The sequence below is a fragment of the Gadus chalcogrammus genome, chromosome 22 (assembly GCF_026213295.1).
Source record: "Gadus chalcogrammus isolate NIFS_2021 chromosome 22, NIFS_Gcha_1.0, whole genome shotgun sequence".
Taxonomy (NCBI): domain Eukaryota; kingdom Metazoa; phylum Chordata; class Actinopteri; order Gadiformes; family Gadidae; genus Gadus; species Gadus chalcogrammus.
Genome location: NC_079433.1, coordinates 7,281,016 through 7,304,189, shown reverse-complemented (window position 1 = coordinate 7,304,189; position 23,174 = coordinate 7,281,016). Strand labels below are relative to the sequence as shown.

General features: G+C 44.3%; 1 protein-coding gene and 1 long non-coding RNA gene across 3 annotated transcripts in view; both read right to left on the bottom strand.

The window, feature by feature from the left end:
* Nucleotides 1-9: 9 nt before the first annotated feature.
* On the bottom strand, nucleotides 10-10,381 carry LOC130375417 (uncharacterized). Its single transcript, XR_008893837.1, has 3 exons — nucleotides 10,205-10,381; nucleotides 9,024-9,097; nucleotides 10-1,102 (listed from the first exon to the last, which is right to left on the bottom strand). It is a non-coding gene; the product is annotated as an uncharacterized LOC130375417 (long non-coding RNA).
* A 1,205-nt stretch (nucleotides 10,382-11,586) lies between these two features.
* The window catches only part of dennd3a (DENN/MADD domain containing 3a), a 28,137-nt gene continuing 16,549 nt past the window's right edge, over nucleotides 11,587-23,174 (bottom strand). The window contains exons 24-31 of one of the 2 annotated variants that reach the window (XM_056582300.1): nucleotides 20,663-20,763; nucleotides 19,429-19,583; nucleotides 18,920-18,986; nucleotides 18,542-18,614; nucleotides 18,273-18,391; nucleotides 16,156-16,293; nucleotides 14,461-14,686; nucleotides 11,587-13,694 (exon numbers count right to left, since the gene is read on the bottom strand). In XM_056582300.1, the coding sequence (XP_056438275.1) occupies nucleotides 14,492-14,686; nucleotides 16,156-16,293; nucleotides 18,273-18,391; nucleotides 18,542-18,614; nucleotides 18,920-18,986; nucleotides 19,429-19,583; nucleotides 20,663-20,763 (848 nt within the window). In that variant the 3' untranslated portion in view covers nucleotides 11,587-13,694; nucleotides 14,461-14,491. The other variant, XM_056582301.1, reaches the window with a different exon arrangement.

The following is a 23,174-nucleotide window of genomic DNA, read 5'->3' as shown; positions in this document are numbered from 1 at the left end:
CGCGGCGGCCCGGGCCGGGGGTCTTGGACTCCACCAGGCCCACCACAGATCCAGACACGGAGTCGCCGGCGTCGGCGTTCTGGGGAGGCATGGCGGAGCGCATGCACGCGACGGAAGACAAGCGCGCGCCCCCCTGCAGCTCTGTGACGACGGCCCCCCTGGTCAGTGGCGTGGTAGGACGGTGGAAACACAGGGAATTGCTTTCTCTCCGGGAAAGACCAAAACAAACCAAAACCAAAGAAAAAAAACACCTAGCGGTAATACTCAATCTATATTTATGTATGCTGTTTTTGTTTGTGATATAATGGGGGAAAAAAGAATGTATATATGTATAAATGTAGAATGGCAAAATTGTTAATGTCCACCTAATACTGAATTACAGCATAGCATTGAGTGATAGCAAAGCTAAGTAGGTGCAGTGGTGTTTACAATTAGCATTCAGGTGTAATCACACAATTGGGATGATAGTGAAAAGCTTCTTCTGGTTGGGGTGGGGGATTAATTTAAGCTTCGGGCGTAAAACTGGGCTCCAAAAAAACAAAAATGTGAGCCTGGTCAGCCAAGCCGCTAAACGCGGCCTTCAAAATAAAAGTATCATCCAACTCCGTCGGCATTGAGGTCCTCCTGTGCCCTTGAGTGGCGCGAAAGGAAGTGGTCGAATTATTTTCACAGTAAAGGCGCAAGATACATTCCACAGGTGCGTTATGTCTAAGAGTGAGCGAAGCATGTGAGTGTATGAACATGAGAGAGTGTGTGTGTGTGTGTGTGTGTGTGTGTGTGTGTGTGTGTGTGTGTGTGTGTGTGTGTGTGTGTGTGTGTGTGTGTGTGTGTGTGTGTGTGTGGCTTATTCAGACATCGACATGTCTCCTCCTACTTTTTCCAAGCTTATTGTCTATTGGCTGTGGACAAAATCCATTTGGAAGGCCACTCGGTGAGTTCCAGTGTCATGTTAAGAGCGGGGGGCTGCAGGCAGGCATGGGCAGAGGGCCGGGGGGGAACGGGGTGGAAGCAGCAGGGGCCGACGGCGGTGGGGGGTGGGGGGCGGCAGGCGACGCAGGTGGGCGGAGCTCCCCGGAGAATCCCCATCTATTTGCCGATCAATCTGCAGGCAGTAGGCGGAGTCGACCAATCGTTGGGCAGCGGGAACAGGGAGGCAGGTCGAAAGGGAGACCGGAAGGTGAGACGATGCCGTCCCATTGGTCGACGGTGGCATGTGGGAGAGGAGAAAACAAGGGAGGAAACCAAGCAGTGAGAAAGGTTGCAGCGTTTTTGGCGATCAAAACCGTCACACCAGAATGATGAATAACACGATCGTAGTGTTACACAACGGCACTGTAGTCGCCGTGTCACGAACGCAACCATCTGCCAACTGGACTGATCGTACGATAACAACGCACAAACAGGCATTTCATGATCATAAAGTATATATGTGGTACATTTCCTGCAGAAGTGTGTGTATTGTTTGGGTATGGTTTATTGCTGCAGTAAGGGGGGGGGGCGGGGGGGGGGGCCATAGTAAAGTTGGAGGTTAGTCAGCCTTGCGTGCCGTGACTTCACCCACTCGCCGGAGTGCAGCATCTGTTGTCCCTTTCATCTTCAATCTCTGCAGCCTCTGCAACGCTGCGTGTTCCCCTTAATTACTGCTATTGAGACATCATCAAGACGTAGAAAAGGGAGCTATTGAGGAAGGCGTGTGTTTGTGTGTGTGTCTGTTTGTGTGTGTGGCTGTGGGTAAAACAACAACTTCTGCTTTTTTCACACCATTCCGAGATTAACACACACACGCACACACGCACACACACACACATTACATAGTGAATAATGCAGAGAAAAATAAACTCTACTCTCACTCTGAACTCATAGCGATTTCACAGCGAGACCCAATACCGACCAATAACAGAGGGTCAATGTTCTCAATGTTGACGGACACTTGGAATAACAGTCTGAGCATGTCAGGGCTGTGCAGCACTTTAAGAGGAAGCACATTCACTGGGCGCTATTGAGCCTTTGTGTGTCATTGCATGATTGCAGCCTGCTGAAGCGCTCTCGCTCAAGGCCATTTAAAAAAAAGTTGTCTGCATTCGTAAATTAGACCGAAAATGATGGGAATATGAATTATCCTTCAACTGAAACACAGGACCCTGCGACACTTGGTACTTGACACCAGATAAGGGATCAAACTAATGGACACTCTGACCAATTCAGTCCGGCTTCTTTTTATTAGTTATTGAGTACGTTTTTCGGTTTTATTGTAAGGGAGCCCTGTGTGTTGGGTGCAGAATGGAGAGAGAGAGAGAGAGAGAGAGAGAGAGAGAGAGAGAGAGAGAGAGAGAGAGAGAGAGAGAGAGAGAGAGAGAGAGAGAGAGAGAGAGAGAGAGAGAGAGAGAGAGAGAGAGAGAGAGAGAGAGAGAGAGAGAGAGAGAGAGAGAGAGAGAGAGAGAGAGATTTGAAAGGGAAGAGGCCCCTTATTCAGCAGGCTAACCTACCACCCCTTCCCTCCTCTGTTCCCCTCCCCACCTACCATGGGAAGAAGTGTATACAGAGGGAAGGACAGAACACCCAGACGGACAGACTGACAGAGAAAGGAAGAAAGAGGGGAAACACCAAGAGGCATGAAAAAAATGCAAGCTCAGATGGTAAGAAACGTTGGTGCGGTTATGTCTGAGAAACCAGGCAGACCGACCTAAATCCGTGAAGGCATGTTCAAGCACACACACACACACACACACACACACACACACACACACACACACTAACCCTCTTAAGAAGGAAATTGAGAAATGAGAACAATGGAAAAAATAGAGAGAGGTAGAGAGAGAGAAGTAACGAGATTGAGAGGGAGGTAGAGAAAGAGAGGTAGAGAGAGACTGCGAGACAGTGGAGGGATGGAACTAAAGAGCCCCCTCTCCCCCTAGCTGGGTCTCTCCGGTATCATGTCCCCATTAACATTCTTAGCACACTCAAGATGCTCATGCATATTTCATCCACATTGGGTGAGTGCATGAACGACTAGCGCATTCGCACACACGCTCACAAAAAACAAATACATGCACATGCACGTACACACACACACACACACACACAAACCAGTCTTCAAGTTGTCACCTTCCCTCATAGGCTGTTGCATAAGATCCCCCCCCCTACTCCCCAATACACACACACAAATACAAAGACACGCACACACACACACATAGCAACACAGAGAAAGAAGGGAGGCGTGGCTTGCTGTACTAAGGACCAATCAGGGTGTAGAACAGCAGGCTAATCAGAGCTAGCATGTGGATCACACTGAACCAGATTATTGTAATCCAGATTATGATTGTATAACCTTTATGGTGTTTTTCTAAAATTGCTAAATAGTGAGGATAATAAGTATCCAGTTATGCAAAATAATGTCTCACATTATTTGTTCACATGTCTCCTGTGGTAGTGGTGTGGCTCACTGCATGTTAGCAGGAGTAGAAGACACTAAATAAGGTATAGTATGAAAACGTGTGGGATGGAGTACAGTATCACCATGTATCACGTTGCTCCAAGTAACCCCATCATCAGAGGGCATTACGTGGAGCCCAGAGTGGCACTATGATGCAGACATTAAGGAGAATAAAAGAGGCATGTGGCTTTTCTTCATGTTGTTCATCTGATAGCCTGACACACACACACACACACACACACACACACACACACACACACACACACACACACACACACACACACACACACACACACACACACACACACTAGAGGCTATCTGATTGACCGCTTTTAAACAGTCAATGTGGACTGTTGTTGTTTCTATTTGTGGGCGTGTGTGTACAATGTGTGTAGCCCTGATACTGAAGAAAGGAAAGAAAGACAGAAAGAAAGAAAGAAAGCTGTCAGAGATAAGGGAGGGAGAACAAGGTGGAGAGGTATTGTAAGAGAAAATCAGGCACTTCTTCCTATAGACTAGTCTGGGAAGAAGACTAGACTTCAGACAGACAGACGGACGGAGAGGTGTAGCAGAGCCAGAGAGCTACAGAGAGTGAAGGAGGGAAAGAGGATGCCTGCAAAGTTCAAGGTCACAAACATTGAACTGTTCTGTCTTCTCATGTGTCTCAGGGAATGGCATGATCCGCTTCCCCCCCCCACCACCACACACACACACACACACACACACACACACACACACACACACACACACACACACACACACACACACACACACACACACACACACACACAGTCTATTTTGGCAGGTGTCTGTGATGTGGTGGGAGGAGTAAGGGAGTGATGTTTAGCCTTGTGATGCCCAACGGAACTCCAACACAACCCTCAGCCAATCAGCAAGTGAGACGAATGCAAACAACTTATTTTTTGGGGGGGGGTTATGTAATCCCTGAGGAGAGAGGTTGTATATATATAAATACTCAAATAAAAAGCATAAAAGTACACCTGATATATATATGAATGAGAGAGAGATGTAGAGAGAGAGAGAGAGATGTAGAGAGAGAGAGAGAGATGTAGAGAGAGTGGGCGAGAGTACCCAGGAACAGGAAGAGATTGACAAGAGGGAGAGACGACGGGGGCACGATGAGTGTGTGTGTTCTGTGACGCAGGCTGTAGAGAGAGAGATGGAGAGAGAGAGATGTAGAGAGAGAGAGATGTAGAGAGAGAGAGAGAGATGTAGAGAGAGAGAGAGAGAGAGAGAGAGAGAGAGAGAGAGATGTAGAGAGAGAGAGAGAGAGAGATGTAGAGAGAGAGAGAGAGAGAGAGAGAGAGAGAGAGAGAGAGAGAGAGAGAGAGAGAGATGTAGAGAGAGAGATGTAGAGAGAGAGAGAGAGAGAGATGTAGAGAGAGAGATGTAGAGAGAGAGAGAGAGAGAGATGTAGAGAGAGAGAGAGATGTAGAGAGAGAGAGAGATGTAGAGAGAGAGAGAGATGTAGAGAGAGAGAGAGATGTAGAGAGAGAGAGAGATGTAGAGAGAGAGAGAGAGAGAGAGAGAGAGAGAGAGAGAGAGAGAGAGAGAGAGAGAGAGAGAGAGAGAGAGAGAGAGAGAGAGAGAGAGAGAGAGAGAGAGAGAGAGAGAGAGAGAGAGAGAGAGAGAGAGAGAGAGAGAGAGAGAGAGAGAGAGAGAGAGAGATGTAGAGAGAGAGAGAGAGAGAGAGAGAGAGAGAGAGAGAGATAGTCTCCCGTGTGAGTTATGGTGCAATGTTGCTGCAGTGCTGGGGGAGGGGTACAACACACAAACACACTTTATGTTTTAAACTAAACTGTAAAATCTCTCTTACACCTGAACACAAACACACACCAACAGACCCCCCCCCCCCCCCCCGCTCTCCTCCCATAAGACACACACAATGCAACTGAATCCATAGTCCCTAACCCTTAGCTTTGTTAGCTGAACAATCACTAAACGCGACGAAATGTCAAATTGGGCCGGGCTGAAGCTCAATAGCTACAATAGAAAGTTGAAGACAAGGACAACTTCTGCCTGTTCAGTTCTTGTCCAAACACAAGCTAAAATCATTGGAAAAATTAAACGTCATTTGGACATTGTTTCTGTTGGTTAATTAGTTGATCATTTGCAATATTAATGGATGTATTATCTTTTATCCAACTTCGTAATACAAAGACAATGATTATATGCAATACTGTGCGTTTTACACAACAATATGTTCTGCTAATGCTATGTTAATATTTACATAGCATTAGCGTAACTTCCTTTATGGGCTAGGTACTGCTAATTGTAGCCTATATTCGTTGCTAGGCGACTGAGTAGCGTAGAGTAAGGTTAATTTTATGTGAAGTTGTGATAACAATAGTAATTATTGATTATCACATGAAAAAACAGATATGGTTAATGTCCATGCAACAAAAAAGCAACAATTTATTTTATAGCAAGGAAATTTGGGAGTTACATAACAGCCTTCATAAACCAAGTTATTATTACAGCTATCTAAATAATGGCTAGCCTTGTCCATCCCACAGAAGTGATGCTTTGCAATGCAAATATGATCCCTGAGAATTTGAATCCATTTCCCAGTTAAGGTGGATGGTTAGGCGCCATCTCTCTCTCTGTGTCTGTCTGTCTGTCTGTCTGTCTGTCTGTCTGTCTGTCTGTCTGTCTGTCTGTCTGTCTGTCTGTCTGTCTGTCTGTCTGTCTGTCTGTCTGTCTGTCTGTCTGTCTGTCTGTCTGTGTCTGTGTGCATGCCAAGTATGCCAGTTCAATCCTCAAGGATAAAATTACATTTCCGACAGTTTTTCCCCTTATTATGGTTTAACTTAGATACACCTCCTCATACTACAAAAGCAACCTTTTGCCTATTCATCAATGCCATAGACTGTGTGAATGACCTAATGAGGTGATGCACTGTTGGTGGTATGTCTGTACGTGTGCAAGGCAGATGTACGGGCTGTGTATGAAAGCAAATCAAACACACAATCTGTCGATCATCAAGACAGCCAATGAGAGGTTTTGGAGGTGAACCAGCTGTGTTTATAAATGTGAAGTAGGGCTTGGCTCTGGCTGCGTTTCTGTGTGTTTGTGAGAGGGATCTTTACATTACCCCCCAGGCCAAATAGTGCGGACCGCACTCTGATTAATTTATTGAGTTTACTGGTTTGAATATAATGGGAGACCAATCATTAACTAGAAAATGCATTTCCTGCAGAAAAAGCGGTGAGCGCTGTAGTACAAAGTGAGGGTGGAAATATTTTTTGATGAAGCCACATAGATTAAGACATAAAGAAACGTTAAATGGCTTAAATCCAGTGAAGGGATTTGAACAAAAGTTCAAAAGTCTAAATGGAGTAAACAATGTAAACATGCACACCATTTACAAATAAAGTTACCGCTGAATGAAAAGTGCAAAGCATTGCTAAAATTGCAGAAATGTAAAATAAATTGAACTGTGTGAGTGAGTGAGTGAGTGAGTGAGTGAGTGAGTGAGTGAGTGAGTGAGTGAGTGAGTGAGTGAGTGAAGATACAAGTGCGTAGATTTGTTAAATGGTTTGAACGAAGGTTGACGGTAGAAATTTGACCGAGTTATGATGTCTTAAGTAATTTAAGTGACAGTATGGGCAGAGAGATGGCTTCAATGGGACCAACTATAGAATATGACGGTTTGAAACTAAAACTGTGATTCTGAAGAAAGTTTAAATGATATTGAAATTCCGTTTAGATATTATTGAAGATACAAGTGTGCATATTTTTTAAATGGTTTGAACGAAGATAAACGGTGGAAATTGATTTAGTTACGTCTTAAACAGATGGAAGTACCAGAGGTCTCCCATTGACTCCCATATTAAAAAAAGATAGTTTTTTAAAAGTAGAATATCTTAAAAAGTATAAAATATTTAAAAAAATCTGAAAAGAGGCGCGTGATTCCAAGCTATTCTGAATATTTTAAATTTGAATGGGGTCTCTAGGTCAAAATTTGAGAAAGGTGATAGGTCCTGAAAATGTAATGAAATAAACCAAAATCATATTTAAACAGTAACAACTCAGTTACTGCTACCCTGCAAGTGGTGACCTGTGTGGAAAGAAACTCCACTTGGGTTTGTTCTCGTTCATGTCTGATTTTTTTAAAATAAAAGGTTTCATTAATAACACAGGGTTGTGTTGAGTTTGAACAATGAGCAGTCTGTGTCAAAAACACAGTATTATTCGGCTCATTGAAAATAAAATGTGGTTAGCACAAAGGCTATATTCAACGCTGTTGCTTGCCGTGCCAACTTCTGCGATATCGAAAAATATTGAATCTGCAACATAAATCATCAAAATACAATGTGATAACGGTAAAACGGACGTGGGGGGGAAACATCTCTCCGGCAACATTAAAGGAGGGGATCCCCGGGCCTGACGGTGTGTGGTATCGTGTGTTTGACTGGCGTCTCTGTGTGTTTGTTTGTGTTTCTGTCTGTCTGTCTCAGAAGTCCTTCTGCACATTAGACCTCAACAGAGAGACATGGCCAACACAGAGAGAGAGCGAGATCAACAGACAGACAGAGAGAGAGACAGAGACAGAGACAGAGACAGAGACAGAGAGAGAGAGAAAGAAAAGACTGCTGAAGAGGTAGAAAGAGAGGGACACAGACCACCAAGACACAAGACAACGCGAGGAAGGAGTTGAAGTGAAAAAAGCAGTCGTGTGTGCAGCTGATGTTCACACCACAAACACCCCCCCAAACACAAACACACACCAGTGTTTCCCCAAGCACTGTATGGTTAAGGCCTTAACAACAATAGGCCCCCCCATTAACAAAGTGCAAAACTCACGTAGGGAAAGAAAACATACTTCCATCAGGTACAAAATTAAAGATAAATAATGCATCGGTGATACTGTTAAAAACAATAGTCGTTCAACCTGAAATCCCCCCCCCCCCCCCCCCCCCCTCTTTGACAACCTTGACTAAGACCTTTTCTGGGGAAACCGACACCCTACGCATTTCACCACAAATGGAGAGCCAGAAGGGAAATGGGATTCAGAAACAGGTTGTGTGAGCATTGTTTCAGGAGGTTCAACTTGCTTGACTTGCTATGATAGTCATTCTAATATATTGAGCTGCAATACTGTATAACAGAGGACATTGTCTAAAAGGATAATGCTACTTACTGCTTGACCCATCTTACCACTATGTCTCTCACTACGTCTCTCATTCCGTCTGCGTCACTCAATCACTCCCACTCCGTCTCTCACTCCATCTGTGTCACTCAAACACTCTCCCTCCATCTCTCACTCCATCTGTGTCACTCAAACACTCTCACTCCATCTGCGTCTCTCAATAACTCTCACTCCGTCTCTCAATTCAACACTCACTCAATTAATCGGTGTCACTCAAACAATCTCACTCCATCTGTGTCACTCAATAACTCTCACTCAAACACTCTCACTCAATTCATCTGTGTCAGGCAAACACTGTTACTCCATCCCTGACTTCATCTCTCACTTTGTCTCTCAGCCGTTCTGTTATTGACTCTTTGATAGGTTTCAAAAGAGGGACAGTGTGTGTGACTCCCATCGGCCTCTCCTGTTACTTACCAAAAAGCCTTGAAAGCTTCATTAATGTTGACGAGAAATTGCCCACGTTACAATCGGACGCTGGTACTGTAGACCTACACACACACACACACACACACACACACGCACACCGTTAAAGACATTTAAACAGTGTATCCAGAAGACAGCCAATCATATTACCATCATATTACAAGTGAACACACACACACACACACACACACACACACACACACACACACACACACACACACACACACACACACACACACACACACACACACACACACACACACACTTCTGTCTGATATACCTTGTGCATCCCTGGCCTCAACCGAGGTGAGACCATGGATGTACAATATTTCAGATATTATTTTTCAGATTCCCATATTGACTCTAATGCAAGTTAGAAGAAAACAGACGCACACTCAAGGCCGCGCACACAAAAACGTTGTTGCGGCGACGCCTCGAGCGCTGGCAGGCGGCAGGCTACTTGACAACATTAACTAGAATTCGCCTGCAGTTGACAGCATCACCATTTATACAAGACCCCACGTTAGTTGTCAACATCCGCACTGGCAGTCTGCACTGTGCAGGTTCACAAAACCATGCATCACATCCACCTGTGACAGCAGTGTGTCAAGTGGATGTGAGCACTCAAAAAATGAGAAAGTGGGACCACAAACATAGGCCACCTAGAACCCCCATTCCCCCCGGATCTATGGTGAACCTTCCATAATGACTGACACCCCTAATTAGAACCTGTGATACCTCTTGAAGCCCAACATCACTTCGGAGCTTTGTGGGCACACGGAGCCTTGTTATCTGACACCCGCGCTCGATTTTCCCTTTAACTTCTACTCAACATCGGCGTTGACAGTGACACCAATGAAATTATGAGAAACATAAAATAAGGCATACAGATATATTGACAGATACATAATATGTAAAGATAGATATGAACACCGCTATGGTTATGTTTCCGACAGCTTCAAAGGCAAGCCGGCTTCGCTGCAGCGGACTGTTATTGTTTTTGTACTCGCGCAGTCGGCGCAGACTACTGGAGCGAGCGCCCCCCCAACCCCCCTCTGCTACCCCCGCCCCTGCAGCCGCAACCTGAGATGCTTGCTATTCCGCCAGAGCGGAGGAGTGCGACTCTTCTTCTCAAAAATGCACGAACGAAATGAACATGTACTGTCACTCACCTCTTCACCTCGTACATTCAGCCCCTCACGCGCGGGACGAGCGCCGTTGTCTTTGTTGTTGTCGGTCTATTTAACGGACAGCAGAGCGCGCGGCGGCGTCAGCGGCAGCGGGTGCATCGGTCGTTGGCAGCTGAAGCCACTGGGCTGTGAGCGAGCGCCTTTAAAAGCAATATGTGTCGGTGGTAGAAAAAAAGCCCGCAGTCACGGTTTCCGTCGACGTCACGTGTGACTTACACAGGGGCGTGGCTTGGAGGGTTTCTCAAGGGGGGTGTAGTGTGGATGTGGGGTCGCGCTCGGAACTAGCAGGCAGAACGTCACGTTTTATCGGCGTACGCGTGATGTTTTCTAATCAGTGTGCTTGCTCTCGATTGCTTTACCTTATAGCTGAGAGGGGAAACGCTCTTGCATGTGTGCACGGCCAGACTCACTTACTTGACGTGCATCTCCCCTGGACCGGCTCGAGGACCAGGAGACGGTAGAATGCTGCTCGAGGAACTGCAGTGAGAACTCGTCACCAAGTTCCAAGTTCACAGCAGCGCTAATTGGCCTATTACGTCATCGAGTGCCTATTTATTAATCATTTTACCGGTTTGCCGATTCTCTTTTTTTTTTTTTTTTACTTTTGTCGATATCCCTCAGGTCCTTCTGATGCGAAACACGATGAATACATGAACGTGTGTGCTGCTTTGCAAAATAAGGCTTAGGCCTATTACGTCTATAATTCCAAAGTTTTGAAAAAAAACGTTCCCACAGTTAAAAATAACTTAAAATTAACAAAGTAGGTGTTTCAGCAGCAACAAAACTGTTGATTGATATGAATGAATAAAAAGTGATAAAAATAGCAATACAAAAGGGACAAGAATAAGAACAGGCCTAGGCTTTACTTGGAATAGCTGTTAGAAATCCCGAAACCACTGAAATACCGATAATAGATAAGGGACTCGTTCATGTATGACATCTCAACAACAACAACAACAACAACAACAACCAAAAACGCCCTTCGATCTTGAACTGCTACTGTTGAACCCAGAACCAACCCTGCAGCACAGAAGAGATGCTTCATGAGTAGAGGTTGTTGGTTTGACCCCCAATACCCACTGATAGTCCTCCTGTAGCCATGCCTTGAGCGATTCTTCACCCCTGACCTGCTCCGTGTGTCATACAAAACAACCCCTACAAGAACGAATCCATGACACATGATAGATAGCAAACAATCAGCCGGTCTATGGAGGCCTATCTGTTAGTCATCTCAAAGTTCTTTCAGCCAGCCAGCCAGGTGGATTTGCTTTCAATGCCCACAATGATGAAACTATTGGTTGCTGGATTTATCAACGCTCTTGTCATCAGGACCCTTATCTCTCCAGCTGATGGCACGTCTAAACTCTTAATTTAAAGTAATTCGGTATATGTCGCGTAATTGGATCCGTCGAGTCCCTCTTGGGCAAGATCGGAGGCGTTAATAGACATGGCAGCGCCCTCCTCTGGTGAACGGGGATAGGTACAGCGGTGGCCCCTTCCCAATGTTAGTAGATTGAGGGAATTTGATTACATTAGGAATTCATCAGCAAACTCAACTGAGAGAAACGTTTGATTAATGCTGGAATATTGACACACAAAGTAGAATGTGTAAAGGGTTGTCAAATGGCTTGTTTATTATGTACAATACAAAGGTTGAATAAAACGAGGATAAAGTAAAACTGAAATCTTATTTTGGGCTATAATACTCATCGATAACTAACTTATACGTTACAAGTGAAGTGTGTCACCTCACCAACCTAAATCACATGGAGTATATAAATCTAAAACACAAACATACATGTGCAGTTTATAAATATGTTGCAATAAAACAATGCCCTTCATCAAAACAGTTTGATATATTAAAGACAACGTAGTGTTCCATATATGCTAAATGGATTAAAGAAAAAATATAATACAATGGAAGTGTTTGATTTAAGGCTCCAGTTGTGAAGTTTAAGTGCAAGATGAAACAAATGGTAAATAAAAATGTGCATTTAAAGTAGAATAAAGTAGCCCGACAGAAAATGGCGTAACAATAAATGATAAGTATTTAAGTCTACCGAAATCACATATTAAAGCATAAAAGCCATTGTTTGAAAAAGATTCTAGTTGTTGGTCAGCATTACGTTTTGTTAACTGGTCATGTTTCACATTGCCTTGTCAGAAATACTTTAACCACCTTTTTCACTTAAAAGCAGTTTGTTCTCGATACGAAAATATGTTGAAAGCCAGAATGGAAAAGTTATTTGGCCCTATTGAGCCTTAACATAAATATTATATAACTAACAAATGTATACAATGCAACGATGGACGTTTTTGAGTTCAACTTCAGTGAGGGGAAATCTTTTTTAATGATAACTGATAGTATGGCAGCCATTTTAATGTTATCATAAGGTCATTCTTTAAGCCTTCAATTCATTGGAATCGTTTGAAAAAGGAATGTTCCATCAGTTGCAGCAATTTCAAGCCAAACATCCTCATTCATTTTGCATTGCATATCGAAGTAGTTTGTGGTCAAAAAGTTGTAAATCTTTTTAAAGGTGGGTTTTTAATGAATTATAAAATAGGCCAAAGCTGATTTTACCTTCATTGTGAATCATGTGTTGTAATACTCATGTTCCTAATATATAATTATTTTTTGTAAAATATAAATTTATTGACATCTTATTTTGGCACATCTTTGGTACATAAAGGGGTTGTATGCGCACGCACGCACACGCGCATACAACCCCTTGCACGCACGCACGCACGCACACGCGCATACAACCCCTTGCACGCATACAACCCCTTGCACGCACACACACACACACACACACACACACACACACACACACACACACACACACACACACACACACACACACACACACACACACACACACACACACACACACACACGGTAATACTGGTCTGTTCATGTGCATGTCGTCGCTATAGTGAGAAGTTGTCGATCACCATTGATTCTGTAGTAACACGCTTAACGTCGGTTTTCTTTAACTAAAAGATCCGAAAGGTCTTCCTAATTTTTTGTTCCATTAAAGTCAGAAACACTTGCTTGAATTATCCGAACAAGCCGTTCTCCTTTTGTACACTTCCAGTTTATATCAACAAACATCTCAATTCAATACACAAACGTGTATTGAATGGGACGTTATTGGATGAGAAAATTCCAACGTCCCCATTTGAGTGATGAGATGTGTGTGTGATCATGGTTCTCCTTGCCGTCATTCCCAGGGGTCCTGTACTCTGTGAAGTCCCAACGAGGATATCCATTCATGACAGGAAGTCCTCATTACCCAGGTCCTGACCCCGGTCCTGGATGGAACGAGGAACGTTTCATCCCAGGTACATCCACAAGAGGGAGGCTCCCGGCCTTCATGCCCAGCGTTCTCCCACTGTTTAGTCTGCGTCCCCACAAGGAAAGGCTCTCTGGTACGGAGGTCCTCACACAATGCTTCCCCCGAACCTATCTCTGGATTGGACAAAGCAACATGCCAAAGTTTAAATAACACAGCATATACTTGTTGTTTATGACACATATCTAAGCGGTCTATAAATGTATGGGTTAAATATTTAAATTGACAGCATATGCTGTCAATAACGCCCACCTTGATGGTGTCTTTTATTCATTGCATTGAGTCTACTCATATTGTGTTCGAGACACAATATAGATACTACTGTCCTGTTCTTTCTGCTGTGACACACACATTTTTAGTCTGGTATGTGATAAGATCAGTATAAGATAGCTACCCAGCCCCTTCCGTCCACCATTGTATGTTGTACGTCCTGGCACTTAATGTACGCACTTAATCATAGTACTTAATTGTGTAAATTCTGCAGTAGCTGCTAGCATTGCTGTGCACGGGGAATGGGTTAGCCTAGCGATTGTTAGTACTTGGACTTGCTTCTATGAATATCTTTACTGTACTGACAGTGATATATTGTTTCACTTCTTATGACAACTGTACTGATTGTAATTCGCTTTGGATAAAAGCGTCTGCTAAATGCCCAAAATGTAAATGTAAACGTAGATAAGATAAGTATATCATATCTTCAGTGCCTCACGTGCCATGATTAACACTACCTCCTTCCTTCCCTCTCTTCATTCTCTCCCTCTCTCTCTTCATCCCACACACACACACACACACACACACACACACACACACACACACACACACACACACACACACACACACACACACACACACACACACACACACACACACACACACACACACCTGGCAGTGGCGAGCCTCCCTCAGGCTCCGCCTACTCCACCTTCCAGATGGCGACCTTGCCATCGAGCTTCCCGGCGCCGCTGAGGGCGTAGCGGTCCTCGGCGGAGCAGAGCGCGGTGACGCGGTCGGCGTGGCCGTGCAGCTCCTTCAGCACCAGGTGGCGCTCCGCGTCCAGGATGTACACCTTACCCTTCAGAGAGCTGCGGGCCATGCCCCCGATCCACACCTGGGCGGAGGGGGGGCCGAGGGGAGATTAGCCGGGGGTGGGTTTGTCAAATTGTGTGTTGTAGTGTGTGTGTATGTGTATGTGTATGTGTGTGTGTGTGTGTGTGTGTGTGTGCGCGCGCGTGTGTGTGTGTGTGTGCGTGCTTGTTTGTTTGTTTGTTTGTTTGTATGTATGTATGTATGTATGTATGTTGTATGTATATATGTGCGTTGTATGTATAAATGTATGTCTAGGCTACGAGAACCAACTCAGTCGTATGCCTAGTTTCCACCGAGCGGTGTGCTACTGTTCGTTGCGGTACAGCGCGGCTCTGTTCGGCTAAATTGGTGTTTCCGAATCCCCGGCCGGGCTGCGGAGCCCGCGGCCGGGCAGGGCTGCCCGCTGCCGAGCTGCGGCGCCCGCTAGGAGGATTGACTTGATCTATAAACGAAGTCCCTCAATCTTAATTGGCTTAACACCATGACCAACATTCTGAAACATCCATTAACATCCACATTTGCCTCAGACAATGTTAGGCTTACAGCCCATGCAAATAGTTGAAGTGAAATAATATAGTGAAATAATGTTCCTGTTGTTCTTTTAATTGTTTGTTACTCTGTCTTACTTACTTACTTCTGTTTGATATTGTGGAAAGGATGTTAGTGAATGATTCAGAGCATGATGCATTTTAAATGGAATCACTTTTGGTCTTGCGTCTTCATTTTTCTTAAAACAATTGTAGATGAAAATAAACATAGCTAAATTACAACCAATAGCTTTGGTCATTGAGGGCAAAAAATAGGCCCAATGCTAGGCCCAGATCTTTTTAATTTAGTTATACAAATCAAGAGTAGGCCTGATTTGACTAATTGGCTTTGCATCATTTCCTTCTGCCCCTTGTAGTCCAAGACATGCTGCCCACCAGCTTTCAAAGTACAATGCTGCCACTGGTGGATTTGTATCAATTCACATAATTATCCCTCCCTACTATTTTGTAGTTCCCCAAAACACCCTGAAACAACTTGAGTCTCACATACTGATGCCACCATACGCCCCTAACAGTGTATGCAGGCCAATGGCAACCAAGCACACAGTCCTTCCTCCCTCACTTTAAAAACCACCAGCCGCCACGGATGTATGTATGTATGTATGTATGTATGTATGTATGTATGTATGTATGTATGTATGTATGTATGTATGTATGTATGTATGTATGTATGTATGTATGTATGTATGTATGTATGTATGTATGTATGTATGTATGTATGTATGTATGTATGTATGTATGTATGTATGTATGTATGTATGTATGTATGTATGTATGTATGTATGTAAGTATGTATGTATGTATGTATGTATGTATGTATGTATGTATGTATGTATGTATGTATGTATGTACGTTTGTATGCATGCATGTACGCATGCATGTATGTATGTATGTATGTATGTATGCATGTATGTACGCATGCATGTATGTATGTATGTTTCACCTGGTTCTTAACCCTGATCATGCAGAAACAGCCACTACAGTCCTGCAGCTCCACCCGGTGGTAGGGTCTGGTAGCGTCCTTGATGTGCCACACACACACCTCCCCCGAGTCCATGCACACGCTCCACAACTCCTCCAGCTGACAAAGACAAACACAGCTCACGGTTAATATGGAAATGAGGGCGAGTGACATGTTGTGTTTGTGTTGAACTTTGCATGCACATGTGTATCTGTGTCTGTATGTGCGCCTTTGTGTACATTTTTGTTTCGATGTGTGTTGGTGGGTTGGTGTGTGTGTGTGGTGATTGAAAATCTGCATGTTACGTTTTTCTTTATGAACTTTGGTTCTGTGTACTATTCCATTTATGATATTGCCACCCTGCTATCCTGCAGGGTCTTCTAAAATGAGTGTTTAATGTGATGTAATCTGGTTTCACATTCCGTTCCGTGTATTGTCTGGCAATCTTGCTATTCTGAAGGGTCTTCTAAAATGTAAATCTTAGTGTTTCATGTGATGTCATTTGGTTTCACATTCCGTTCCGTATATTGTCTTCGAATCTTGCTATTCTGCAGGTTCTTCTAAAATGTAATTCTTAGTGTTTAATGTGATGTAATCTGGTTTCACATTCCGTTCCGTATATTGTCTTCGAATCTTGCTATTCTGCAGGTTCTTCTAAAATGTAATTCTTAGTGTTTCTTGTGATGTAATCTGGTTTCACATTCCGTTTCCGACCCGTCTGTAGTTTGGGCCTGTTTTCCTTGACCCCCTGGGGAGCGCAGAGAAGCAAAAGGTGATAAGGAACAACCTCAACCACCTTCTTAACCTCTGAAGAAACATCGGAGGTTAAGAAGACACTTACTTAGTAGGTGTCCATATATCAGGGATTAATGGACACGGTATAATTAAAGGATATGCCAACATAGACATCCTTTATCATATATAATATATGATATAGGATGTCTATGCATACAAACGCTTAAAAAAGTATATATATTGACGCTACAAGTTGATGTCGGCAGGGTTGCTATGGCCGGTCGTTATGCGGAAATCGGAAGGACGTTGTCAGTCCTGTGTGTTCAATGTTCGCTACGTCACAGCTGTTTCGAAAAGTGTTTTTCCATCTCCCATTTTGCGCATTTACTCTCTTTCGCATTTTCTCAAAAACCACCTCAAGCGAGCGGATCACCGTTTACTGATTCGATACTTCAAAATTTGCATAAAATCCGGGAGATGGAAACGCAGCTAGTGTGTCTTTGTGTATGTTATTTTGTGTATTTGTGTTGATGTGTGCATGTGTGTGTGCATTGCCTGCGTGTGTGTGTTTGCTGCCCTTATATATCTATGAAATAAGGAAAATTTATTTCCCTGTAGAATATATGTTTCCAAGCCTGACCTCTCTGCTCCCCGGAAATCCTGGGATTAGACTTTAATCACAATTGCGTGCGCTTACACAAATAAGCGCTTATACAAAATAGGTTCCTTCTGAAATGTGCTGGATTAATTCTGGCAGTATACATCAGTACAGTTCTCTATTAACTCCCAGTGTAGACGCAGCATATAAGGTGATGTGACGATGAATAAAGACCTTTTTATTTGAAGCCTTATCATTTGATTAAGGCAGACACTGGGGCTCTGTCTTTTCTGCAGTGGAAGCAGCTATTTGAATCCAAGGCATCGGATCAGGTTATATACTGTGTATATATTTCTACAGATAATGGAATGGGCTTTTCTGTGCCTTTAGTGGCAGGAAATGGAAGAGAGACAAGGAAGTGGGTTGGCGAAGAGAGGGTTAGCATAGGACCACAGCTGAGGAATCGAATCTGGGTTTCAAAAAGTTGTATTGCCTACATGGTTAGAACATGTGCGAGTTTATTCACAGATTTTGTGTTTATGTGTATGTGCATGTCTCAAAGTTTGCGTGTGAGTGTGTGTGTGTGCGCGCACGTGCGTGTGCTCGTTTGTGTGTCTCAGTCTGAATCGGTACTGAAAAAGTGGGTTTGGTGTAACTGCGAAACTTAAGACTTGACTTGGGCTCGTGAGCGAAGACTTGTGACCTGACTTGGACGTGCATGAAGTGACTTGTGACCACCTGTGTGTGTGCGTGTGTGTGTGCCTACCTCAGGTAGCAGCAGGATGGAGCTGAAGGCAGTGCCGGCTCCTTTGAGCTGCTCAGGGAGGCTCATGCGGTGCTTCAGGGAACCGTTCCTCCACACCTCCATGATACTGTCCCTAGAGCCTGGGAGAGACACACCCAGAGACAGACACAGACACAGAGAGAGAGAGAGGGAATTACAGAATAACACTGATAATGCTTCTTAATCTTAATAAGTGTGTAGTACTAGGTATGTGTCTCTCTCTATATAAACTTAATATATAATGAACTCACAGCACCAAAGGCCTCCGTTGTGATTGCAGACGGACAGCAGGCGGTCACAGGACAGACGGAACTGTTTCCTCACCTAAGCGAGAGAGAACACAGTGATGCAATTAGCCACCGCTAACATGAACGTGTGACCGCTTGAAAGGAGAAGTGGGGGTTCAGCTAGCTAACTTCCATTACTGTCTGTAAAGAATGTTAGTTATGCTGTACATTATCTTGGACCGACCAAGCTACTTACTAAACTTATGTCTGTAACATAATTTAATATTAATCTTCAGATCTATGTATAGATCTAGATCCAGTGCTTGTTCACACAATACAAAAATTGCATGAATACTGCCACCTAGTGGCCAAAAACAGTCCAAAACTCATCCAAGGACCCACCTGTAGCGTAGCCAAGTCCCACAGCATGACATTGCCCTCTGCACTGCACGAGTACGCCACCTTCTGGCTGATGAACCGAAGCAGGTCAGGACGGTTGGTTAGTCAGCATATTAGTAATTAGAGATGCTTAGAAGACCAAAGAAAAAACCCAGCTGCTTCCATGGTGACCCAGCAGTAAACGACCACAAGTATCTCACAATCAACAAGCATGATCGTCGGACCACCGTGTTGTAGCAGGTCAAACCAGTTAGTATTTCAGGTATCAGAGCTTATGTGTGTGTGTGGGGGGGGTGTGTGTGCATTGTTCTGGTGTAGGCGTGTCCGTGCTTGAGAAAGGTGTTTAAGATAGTGTTGTTGTGAGCGCACACGCAAATGTGTGTTTGTGTCTGTATGTTCATTCAACGCGTGTGGCAGTGTGTGTGAGCGAGTGTGTACTTGTGTTTCGGCCTGCAGGGTGTGCTACAAACGTATGCATGGTTTCTGTGTGTGTGTCTGTGCGTGCGTCTCACCTGTACTTGTCCGTTCCCAGGGTCAGGCCGGTGACTTCGGTCCGGTGCTCGGTCAGCTGTCGGTTGCACACCATGGTCGCCACGGTGATGATGTAGATCACAGAGTCCTCAGAGCCCATCCACACCTGGTCCGAGTCCACCTCCAGCATGCAGTTCTGGGCCAGAGAGCACACACACACAGCCTGAGCTCCAGTAGCTCTACAGCGTTTCCCCTGCAGAACCCGCTGAATGGTGGGTCAATAGGGATACTGTAGTCGGGTTTAGGAGGGTGTTCGACTCCCTTTATTAAATGTTCCGGGTTCGAATCTCACTGTCTGGAGTCCATTTGTAGCCATTCTTGAGCATATTACATAAGCCACTGTCTGTTTCATAAGGGGAGTGTCTGCTAAATAATGGAAGAGTAGAATGGGGAATGGTGAACTAACAGCTCCTATTCCTTGGTACAGCCAGAAACGGTGAGTCCCCTCACTGTCCACTAGATGGCAGCATTGGACTATTATACATATTGAATTGACACTGAACTGTTGTTAAGTGTTGGATTTGTTTTTGGGAACTACCTTAACGTAAATACAGTTATAAGTTACCAATGAAGTTCACAAACATTAAACCGTTCACATTTAGAGTATTTAGACTTAGTACAGGGGAAATACGTGCAAACATTTAACTTTTTCTGAAAGACATGCAAACACACCGACTTTTCAAACCATAAAAGAAAACATTCGCAGCTGGACTGTGCACGTACGCACACGGGTCATGCGTGTGACCCCCTGTTCACGCTTAGATAACAAAGTGCATGTGACTATGAACAACTTGCTTTAGCATGGAGGTGAGTGAATTAGCACTACCTTTGACTGCCAAATGACTCAAAGACGTTCACATGTCTTACTGTACATGTACTTCCTCCAAGACCACAGCATTTTTTCATTGAGTATAATTTATTTTTTATCTGATCACCCCATGTAGGTAACAAAAGAAAGAATTCAATAGTGTAACAACAAAGGAGGCCAGGCCTTTGTTGTGGTCCCTCTATGGCGCCTACGTATGTGTATTTAATGGGAGTCTGCATTTTATATGCAAGTGTGTGTGGGTGCGTGTCGGTATTTGTGTGAGTGTGTGTGTATGAAAGTGTGTTGGGAATTTTCTGTGTTTGTATAAAGGTGTGTGTGTGAGTTGTGTGTGTGGATTTTTGTGTGTTTGTATTCAAGTGTGTGTGGGAATACTGTGCGCGTCTCACCAGTCTAGCGGTTCCGACCTGGAGACAGGTGTGTGTGATGGACCAGGTGGAGGCATCGAACACCATGACCTTACCCCCGCTCACCGACACCCACAGCTGACCTGGAACACACACACACACACACACACACACACACACACACACACACACACACACACACACACACACACACACACACACACACACACACACCCTTTATGCCTCATATCCGAGTACTTTATGACCACGCTGTGTTCATTACTGGCCGACAGCCAATAGGAACAGACACTAATATAAATACCACAGCTACCTTGGCACCCAACCGGACCTGAGCTGTTGTGAAATATTTAAACATTTATCGAAATCTAATGACACACTACCTGGAAATTGAATAGGAATAAGGACAAGGAAGATCAATTTGAGATTGGTTTCCGGATCGTTCACTGGAGCTGTTGTGTTTACCCACTGTGGTTCCAGTGGGTTCCAGTGACCCAATCTCCTGTCCCAGCTACCTGTTTTACAGTACTGTAGTGGTTTGGCTTTCTGTCCGTCTGTACACGGTAACATGTTGAGATATGACCATGGCACACCATTGTCCTTGCATCGTTAAGATAACTTGAACTTATGCCCTTTAGTGGAAGCTTTTCAATTGTGAGCGTCTCACCACAGCGCGTGCATACATTCGTGTGCTGCGAGGCCATAGTGGGAATTCAACCTCCAACCCTGGCCGTGGTAATGCCCTGCTCCACCAGCGAAGGCAGAGAGGGCTGCACTGTACTCAATGCGATGGTGAAGATATCTTAACAATGCAATCCACTGTGACTAGAAAAAAACGTTGCCCATTATTCATCTTCTTCATCTGCGCATTCACTTTAAAACTCCTCCATTGTTGTATTGTTGGTGCTCTGAAAATGTATTCACGTCCACTTCCCCTGCCCTTTCTGAAGCATGCTTGACCCCTCCAGGGTCACGCAATGCCCTGATTGGTCTCAGCCACTGAGCTTCATGAAGCCAATCCACTGCCATTTAAAACCTCAAAAGGGGGGGGGGGGGGGAGGAATACAGTATATACAAATATAACTTTAGTTAACTTTATGGGTCGACGGAAGAGAGGAGAAGAGAGGAAGAAAAGAGGAAGAAAGAAAGAGGAATGACAGGAAGGAGAAGAAGTAAAGAGCGAGGAGGAGTATAGATAAGTCAGCACTGAGCAAAGGCAAGGAGTAGGGCTGAAGCTTGGCCCCCTGCCAGCGGTTCAAATCCTCTGACCTATATTTAGGGTGGACCAATGAAAGGAGCGCAGAGAGGAAGAATGACAGCGCTTGTTCCTGTTTTTACCGACCAAACAGAGCTGAGAACGTCAGGAAAAGTTTCCTCATGAGTTATTCTGAAGGCCTATGCTTATGGGTGACTGTGCACAGCGACAACCTATCAGGAATGGACATCTAGATATATGATCAACTTTAGCTTTAGGCTGAAGCCCTTGTTTCTGTTCAAATGTAGAATCCCCTCCCCCCCCCCCATCATTTCCCTCAGATCAACCAAATAAACCATGGCAATTAGTTTACAAACTGTGGGAAAAAGTCTTAATAAATGTAAACACAACGTCTTGTTTTTCATGGTGACAACGGATCTTCTCCAACGTTTATTAAAATGCTATCCACGTGTAACGCTCATTCACGTAACTCATAGTGTTATCAAGCGGTGTGTAAACAAAGGTGTTTCCAACAGCTGTGCTTGATAAAGCTTTGAGAATCGACCATGTCTGTGCCCTGCTCTGAAACGCCTTGTGAGCTCACCCCTGTGTGTCTACTACTGAACACTACCATCTGTCTAGGCCCGCGCCTTTCCTTTTATGTTGGGACACACACCTTCATGTTGAGATCTGAAGCACATTTGGCTTAAGGTCCCAAACACAAACACCGCTTGTAAGGAAAACCTCTGGTCCGTTTAGGCCCAACCCTACGGCCTCCATCGCTAGCTAGCATGATGCTGGCAGGAAGCTACGCTACAATAACTCAGTCGAGTGGTAGTTCATCATTTAGCCAACTATCCATGTACCGGTATATACTTTCAAGCAAGAATAGATGTCTAGATCCTTTGAAGAAAAGTTAATATCCGTATGATACACAATGGGAAATTAACCGTGCTTTAAATTGTTTTGTGATATCATTTTAAGCTTTTTTACGTTTTACTTTTTAGCTTGTTCCCACTATACATTCCTAGCACGAGGGTCTGGAGCTCAATAAACAACCAGCAGGGGACTTTGAGTCCGGATATCTTCTCTGTTATTGCAGTAAATCTCTTCAGAAAATGAAAGCTAGTATCCTTCCTGTTGGTCCACCGGGAAGATTCCCCATCCTGGTAGCTTCCCGGAGAACTGTGAAATTCGTCCAGATGTGTGAAAACCTATTAGTGGATTTTTGACACTGGATATGGAGGTTAATGTGTTTCTTGTCTGCTCTTGTTGCTGTAAATCAAGGTTAAACTTGATTTCGTGTTCACATGACGAGAACAATGAACAGCAGTCGTTAAT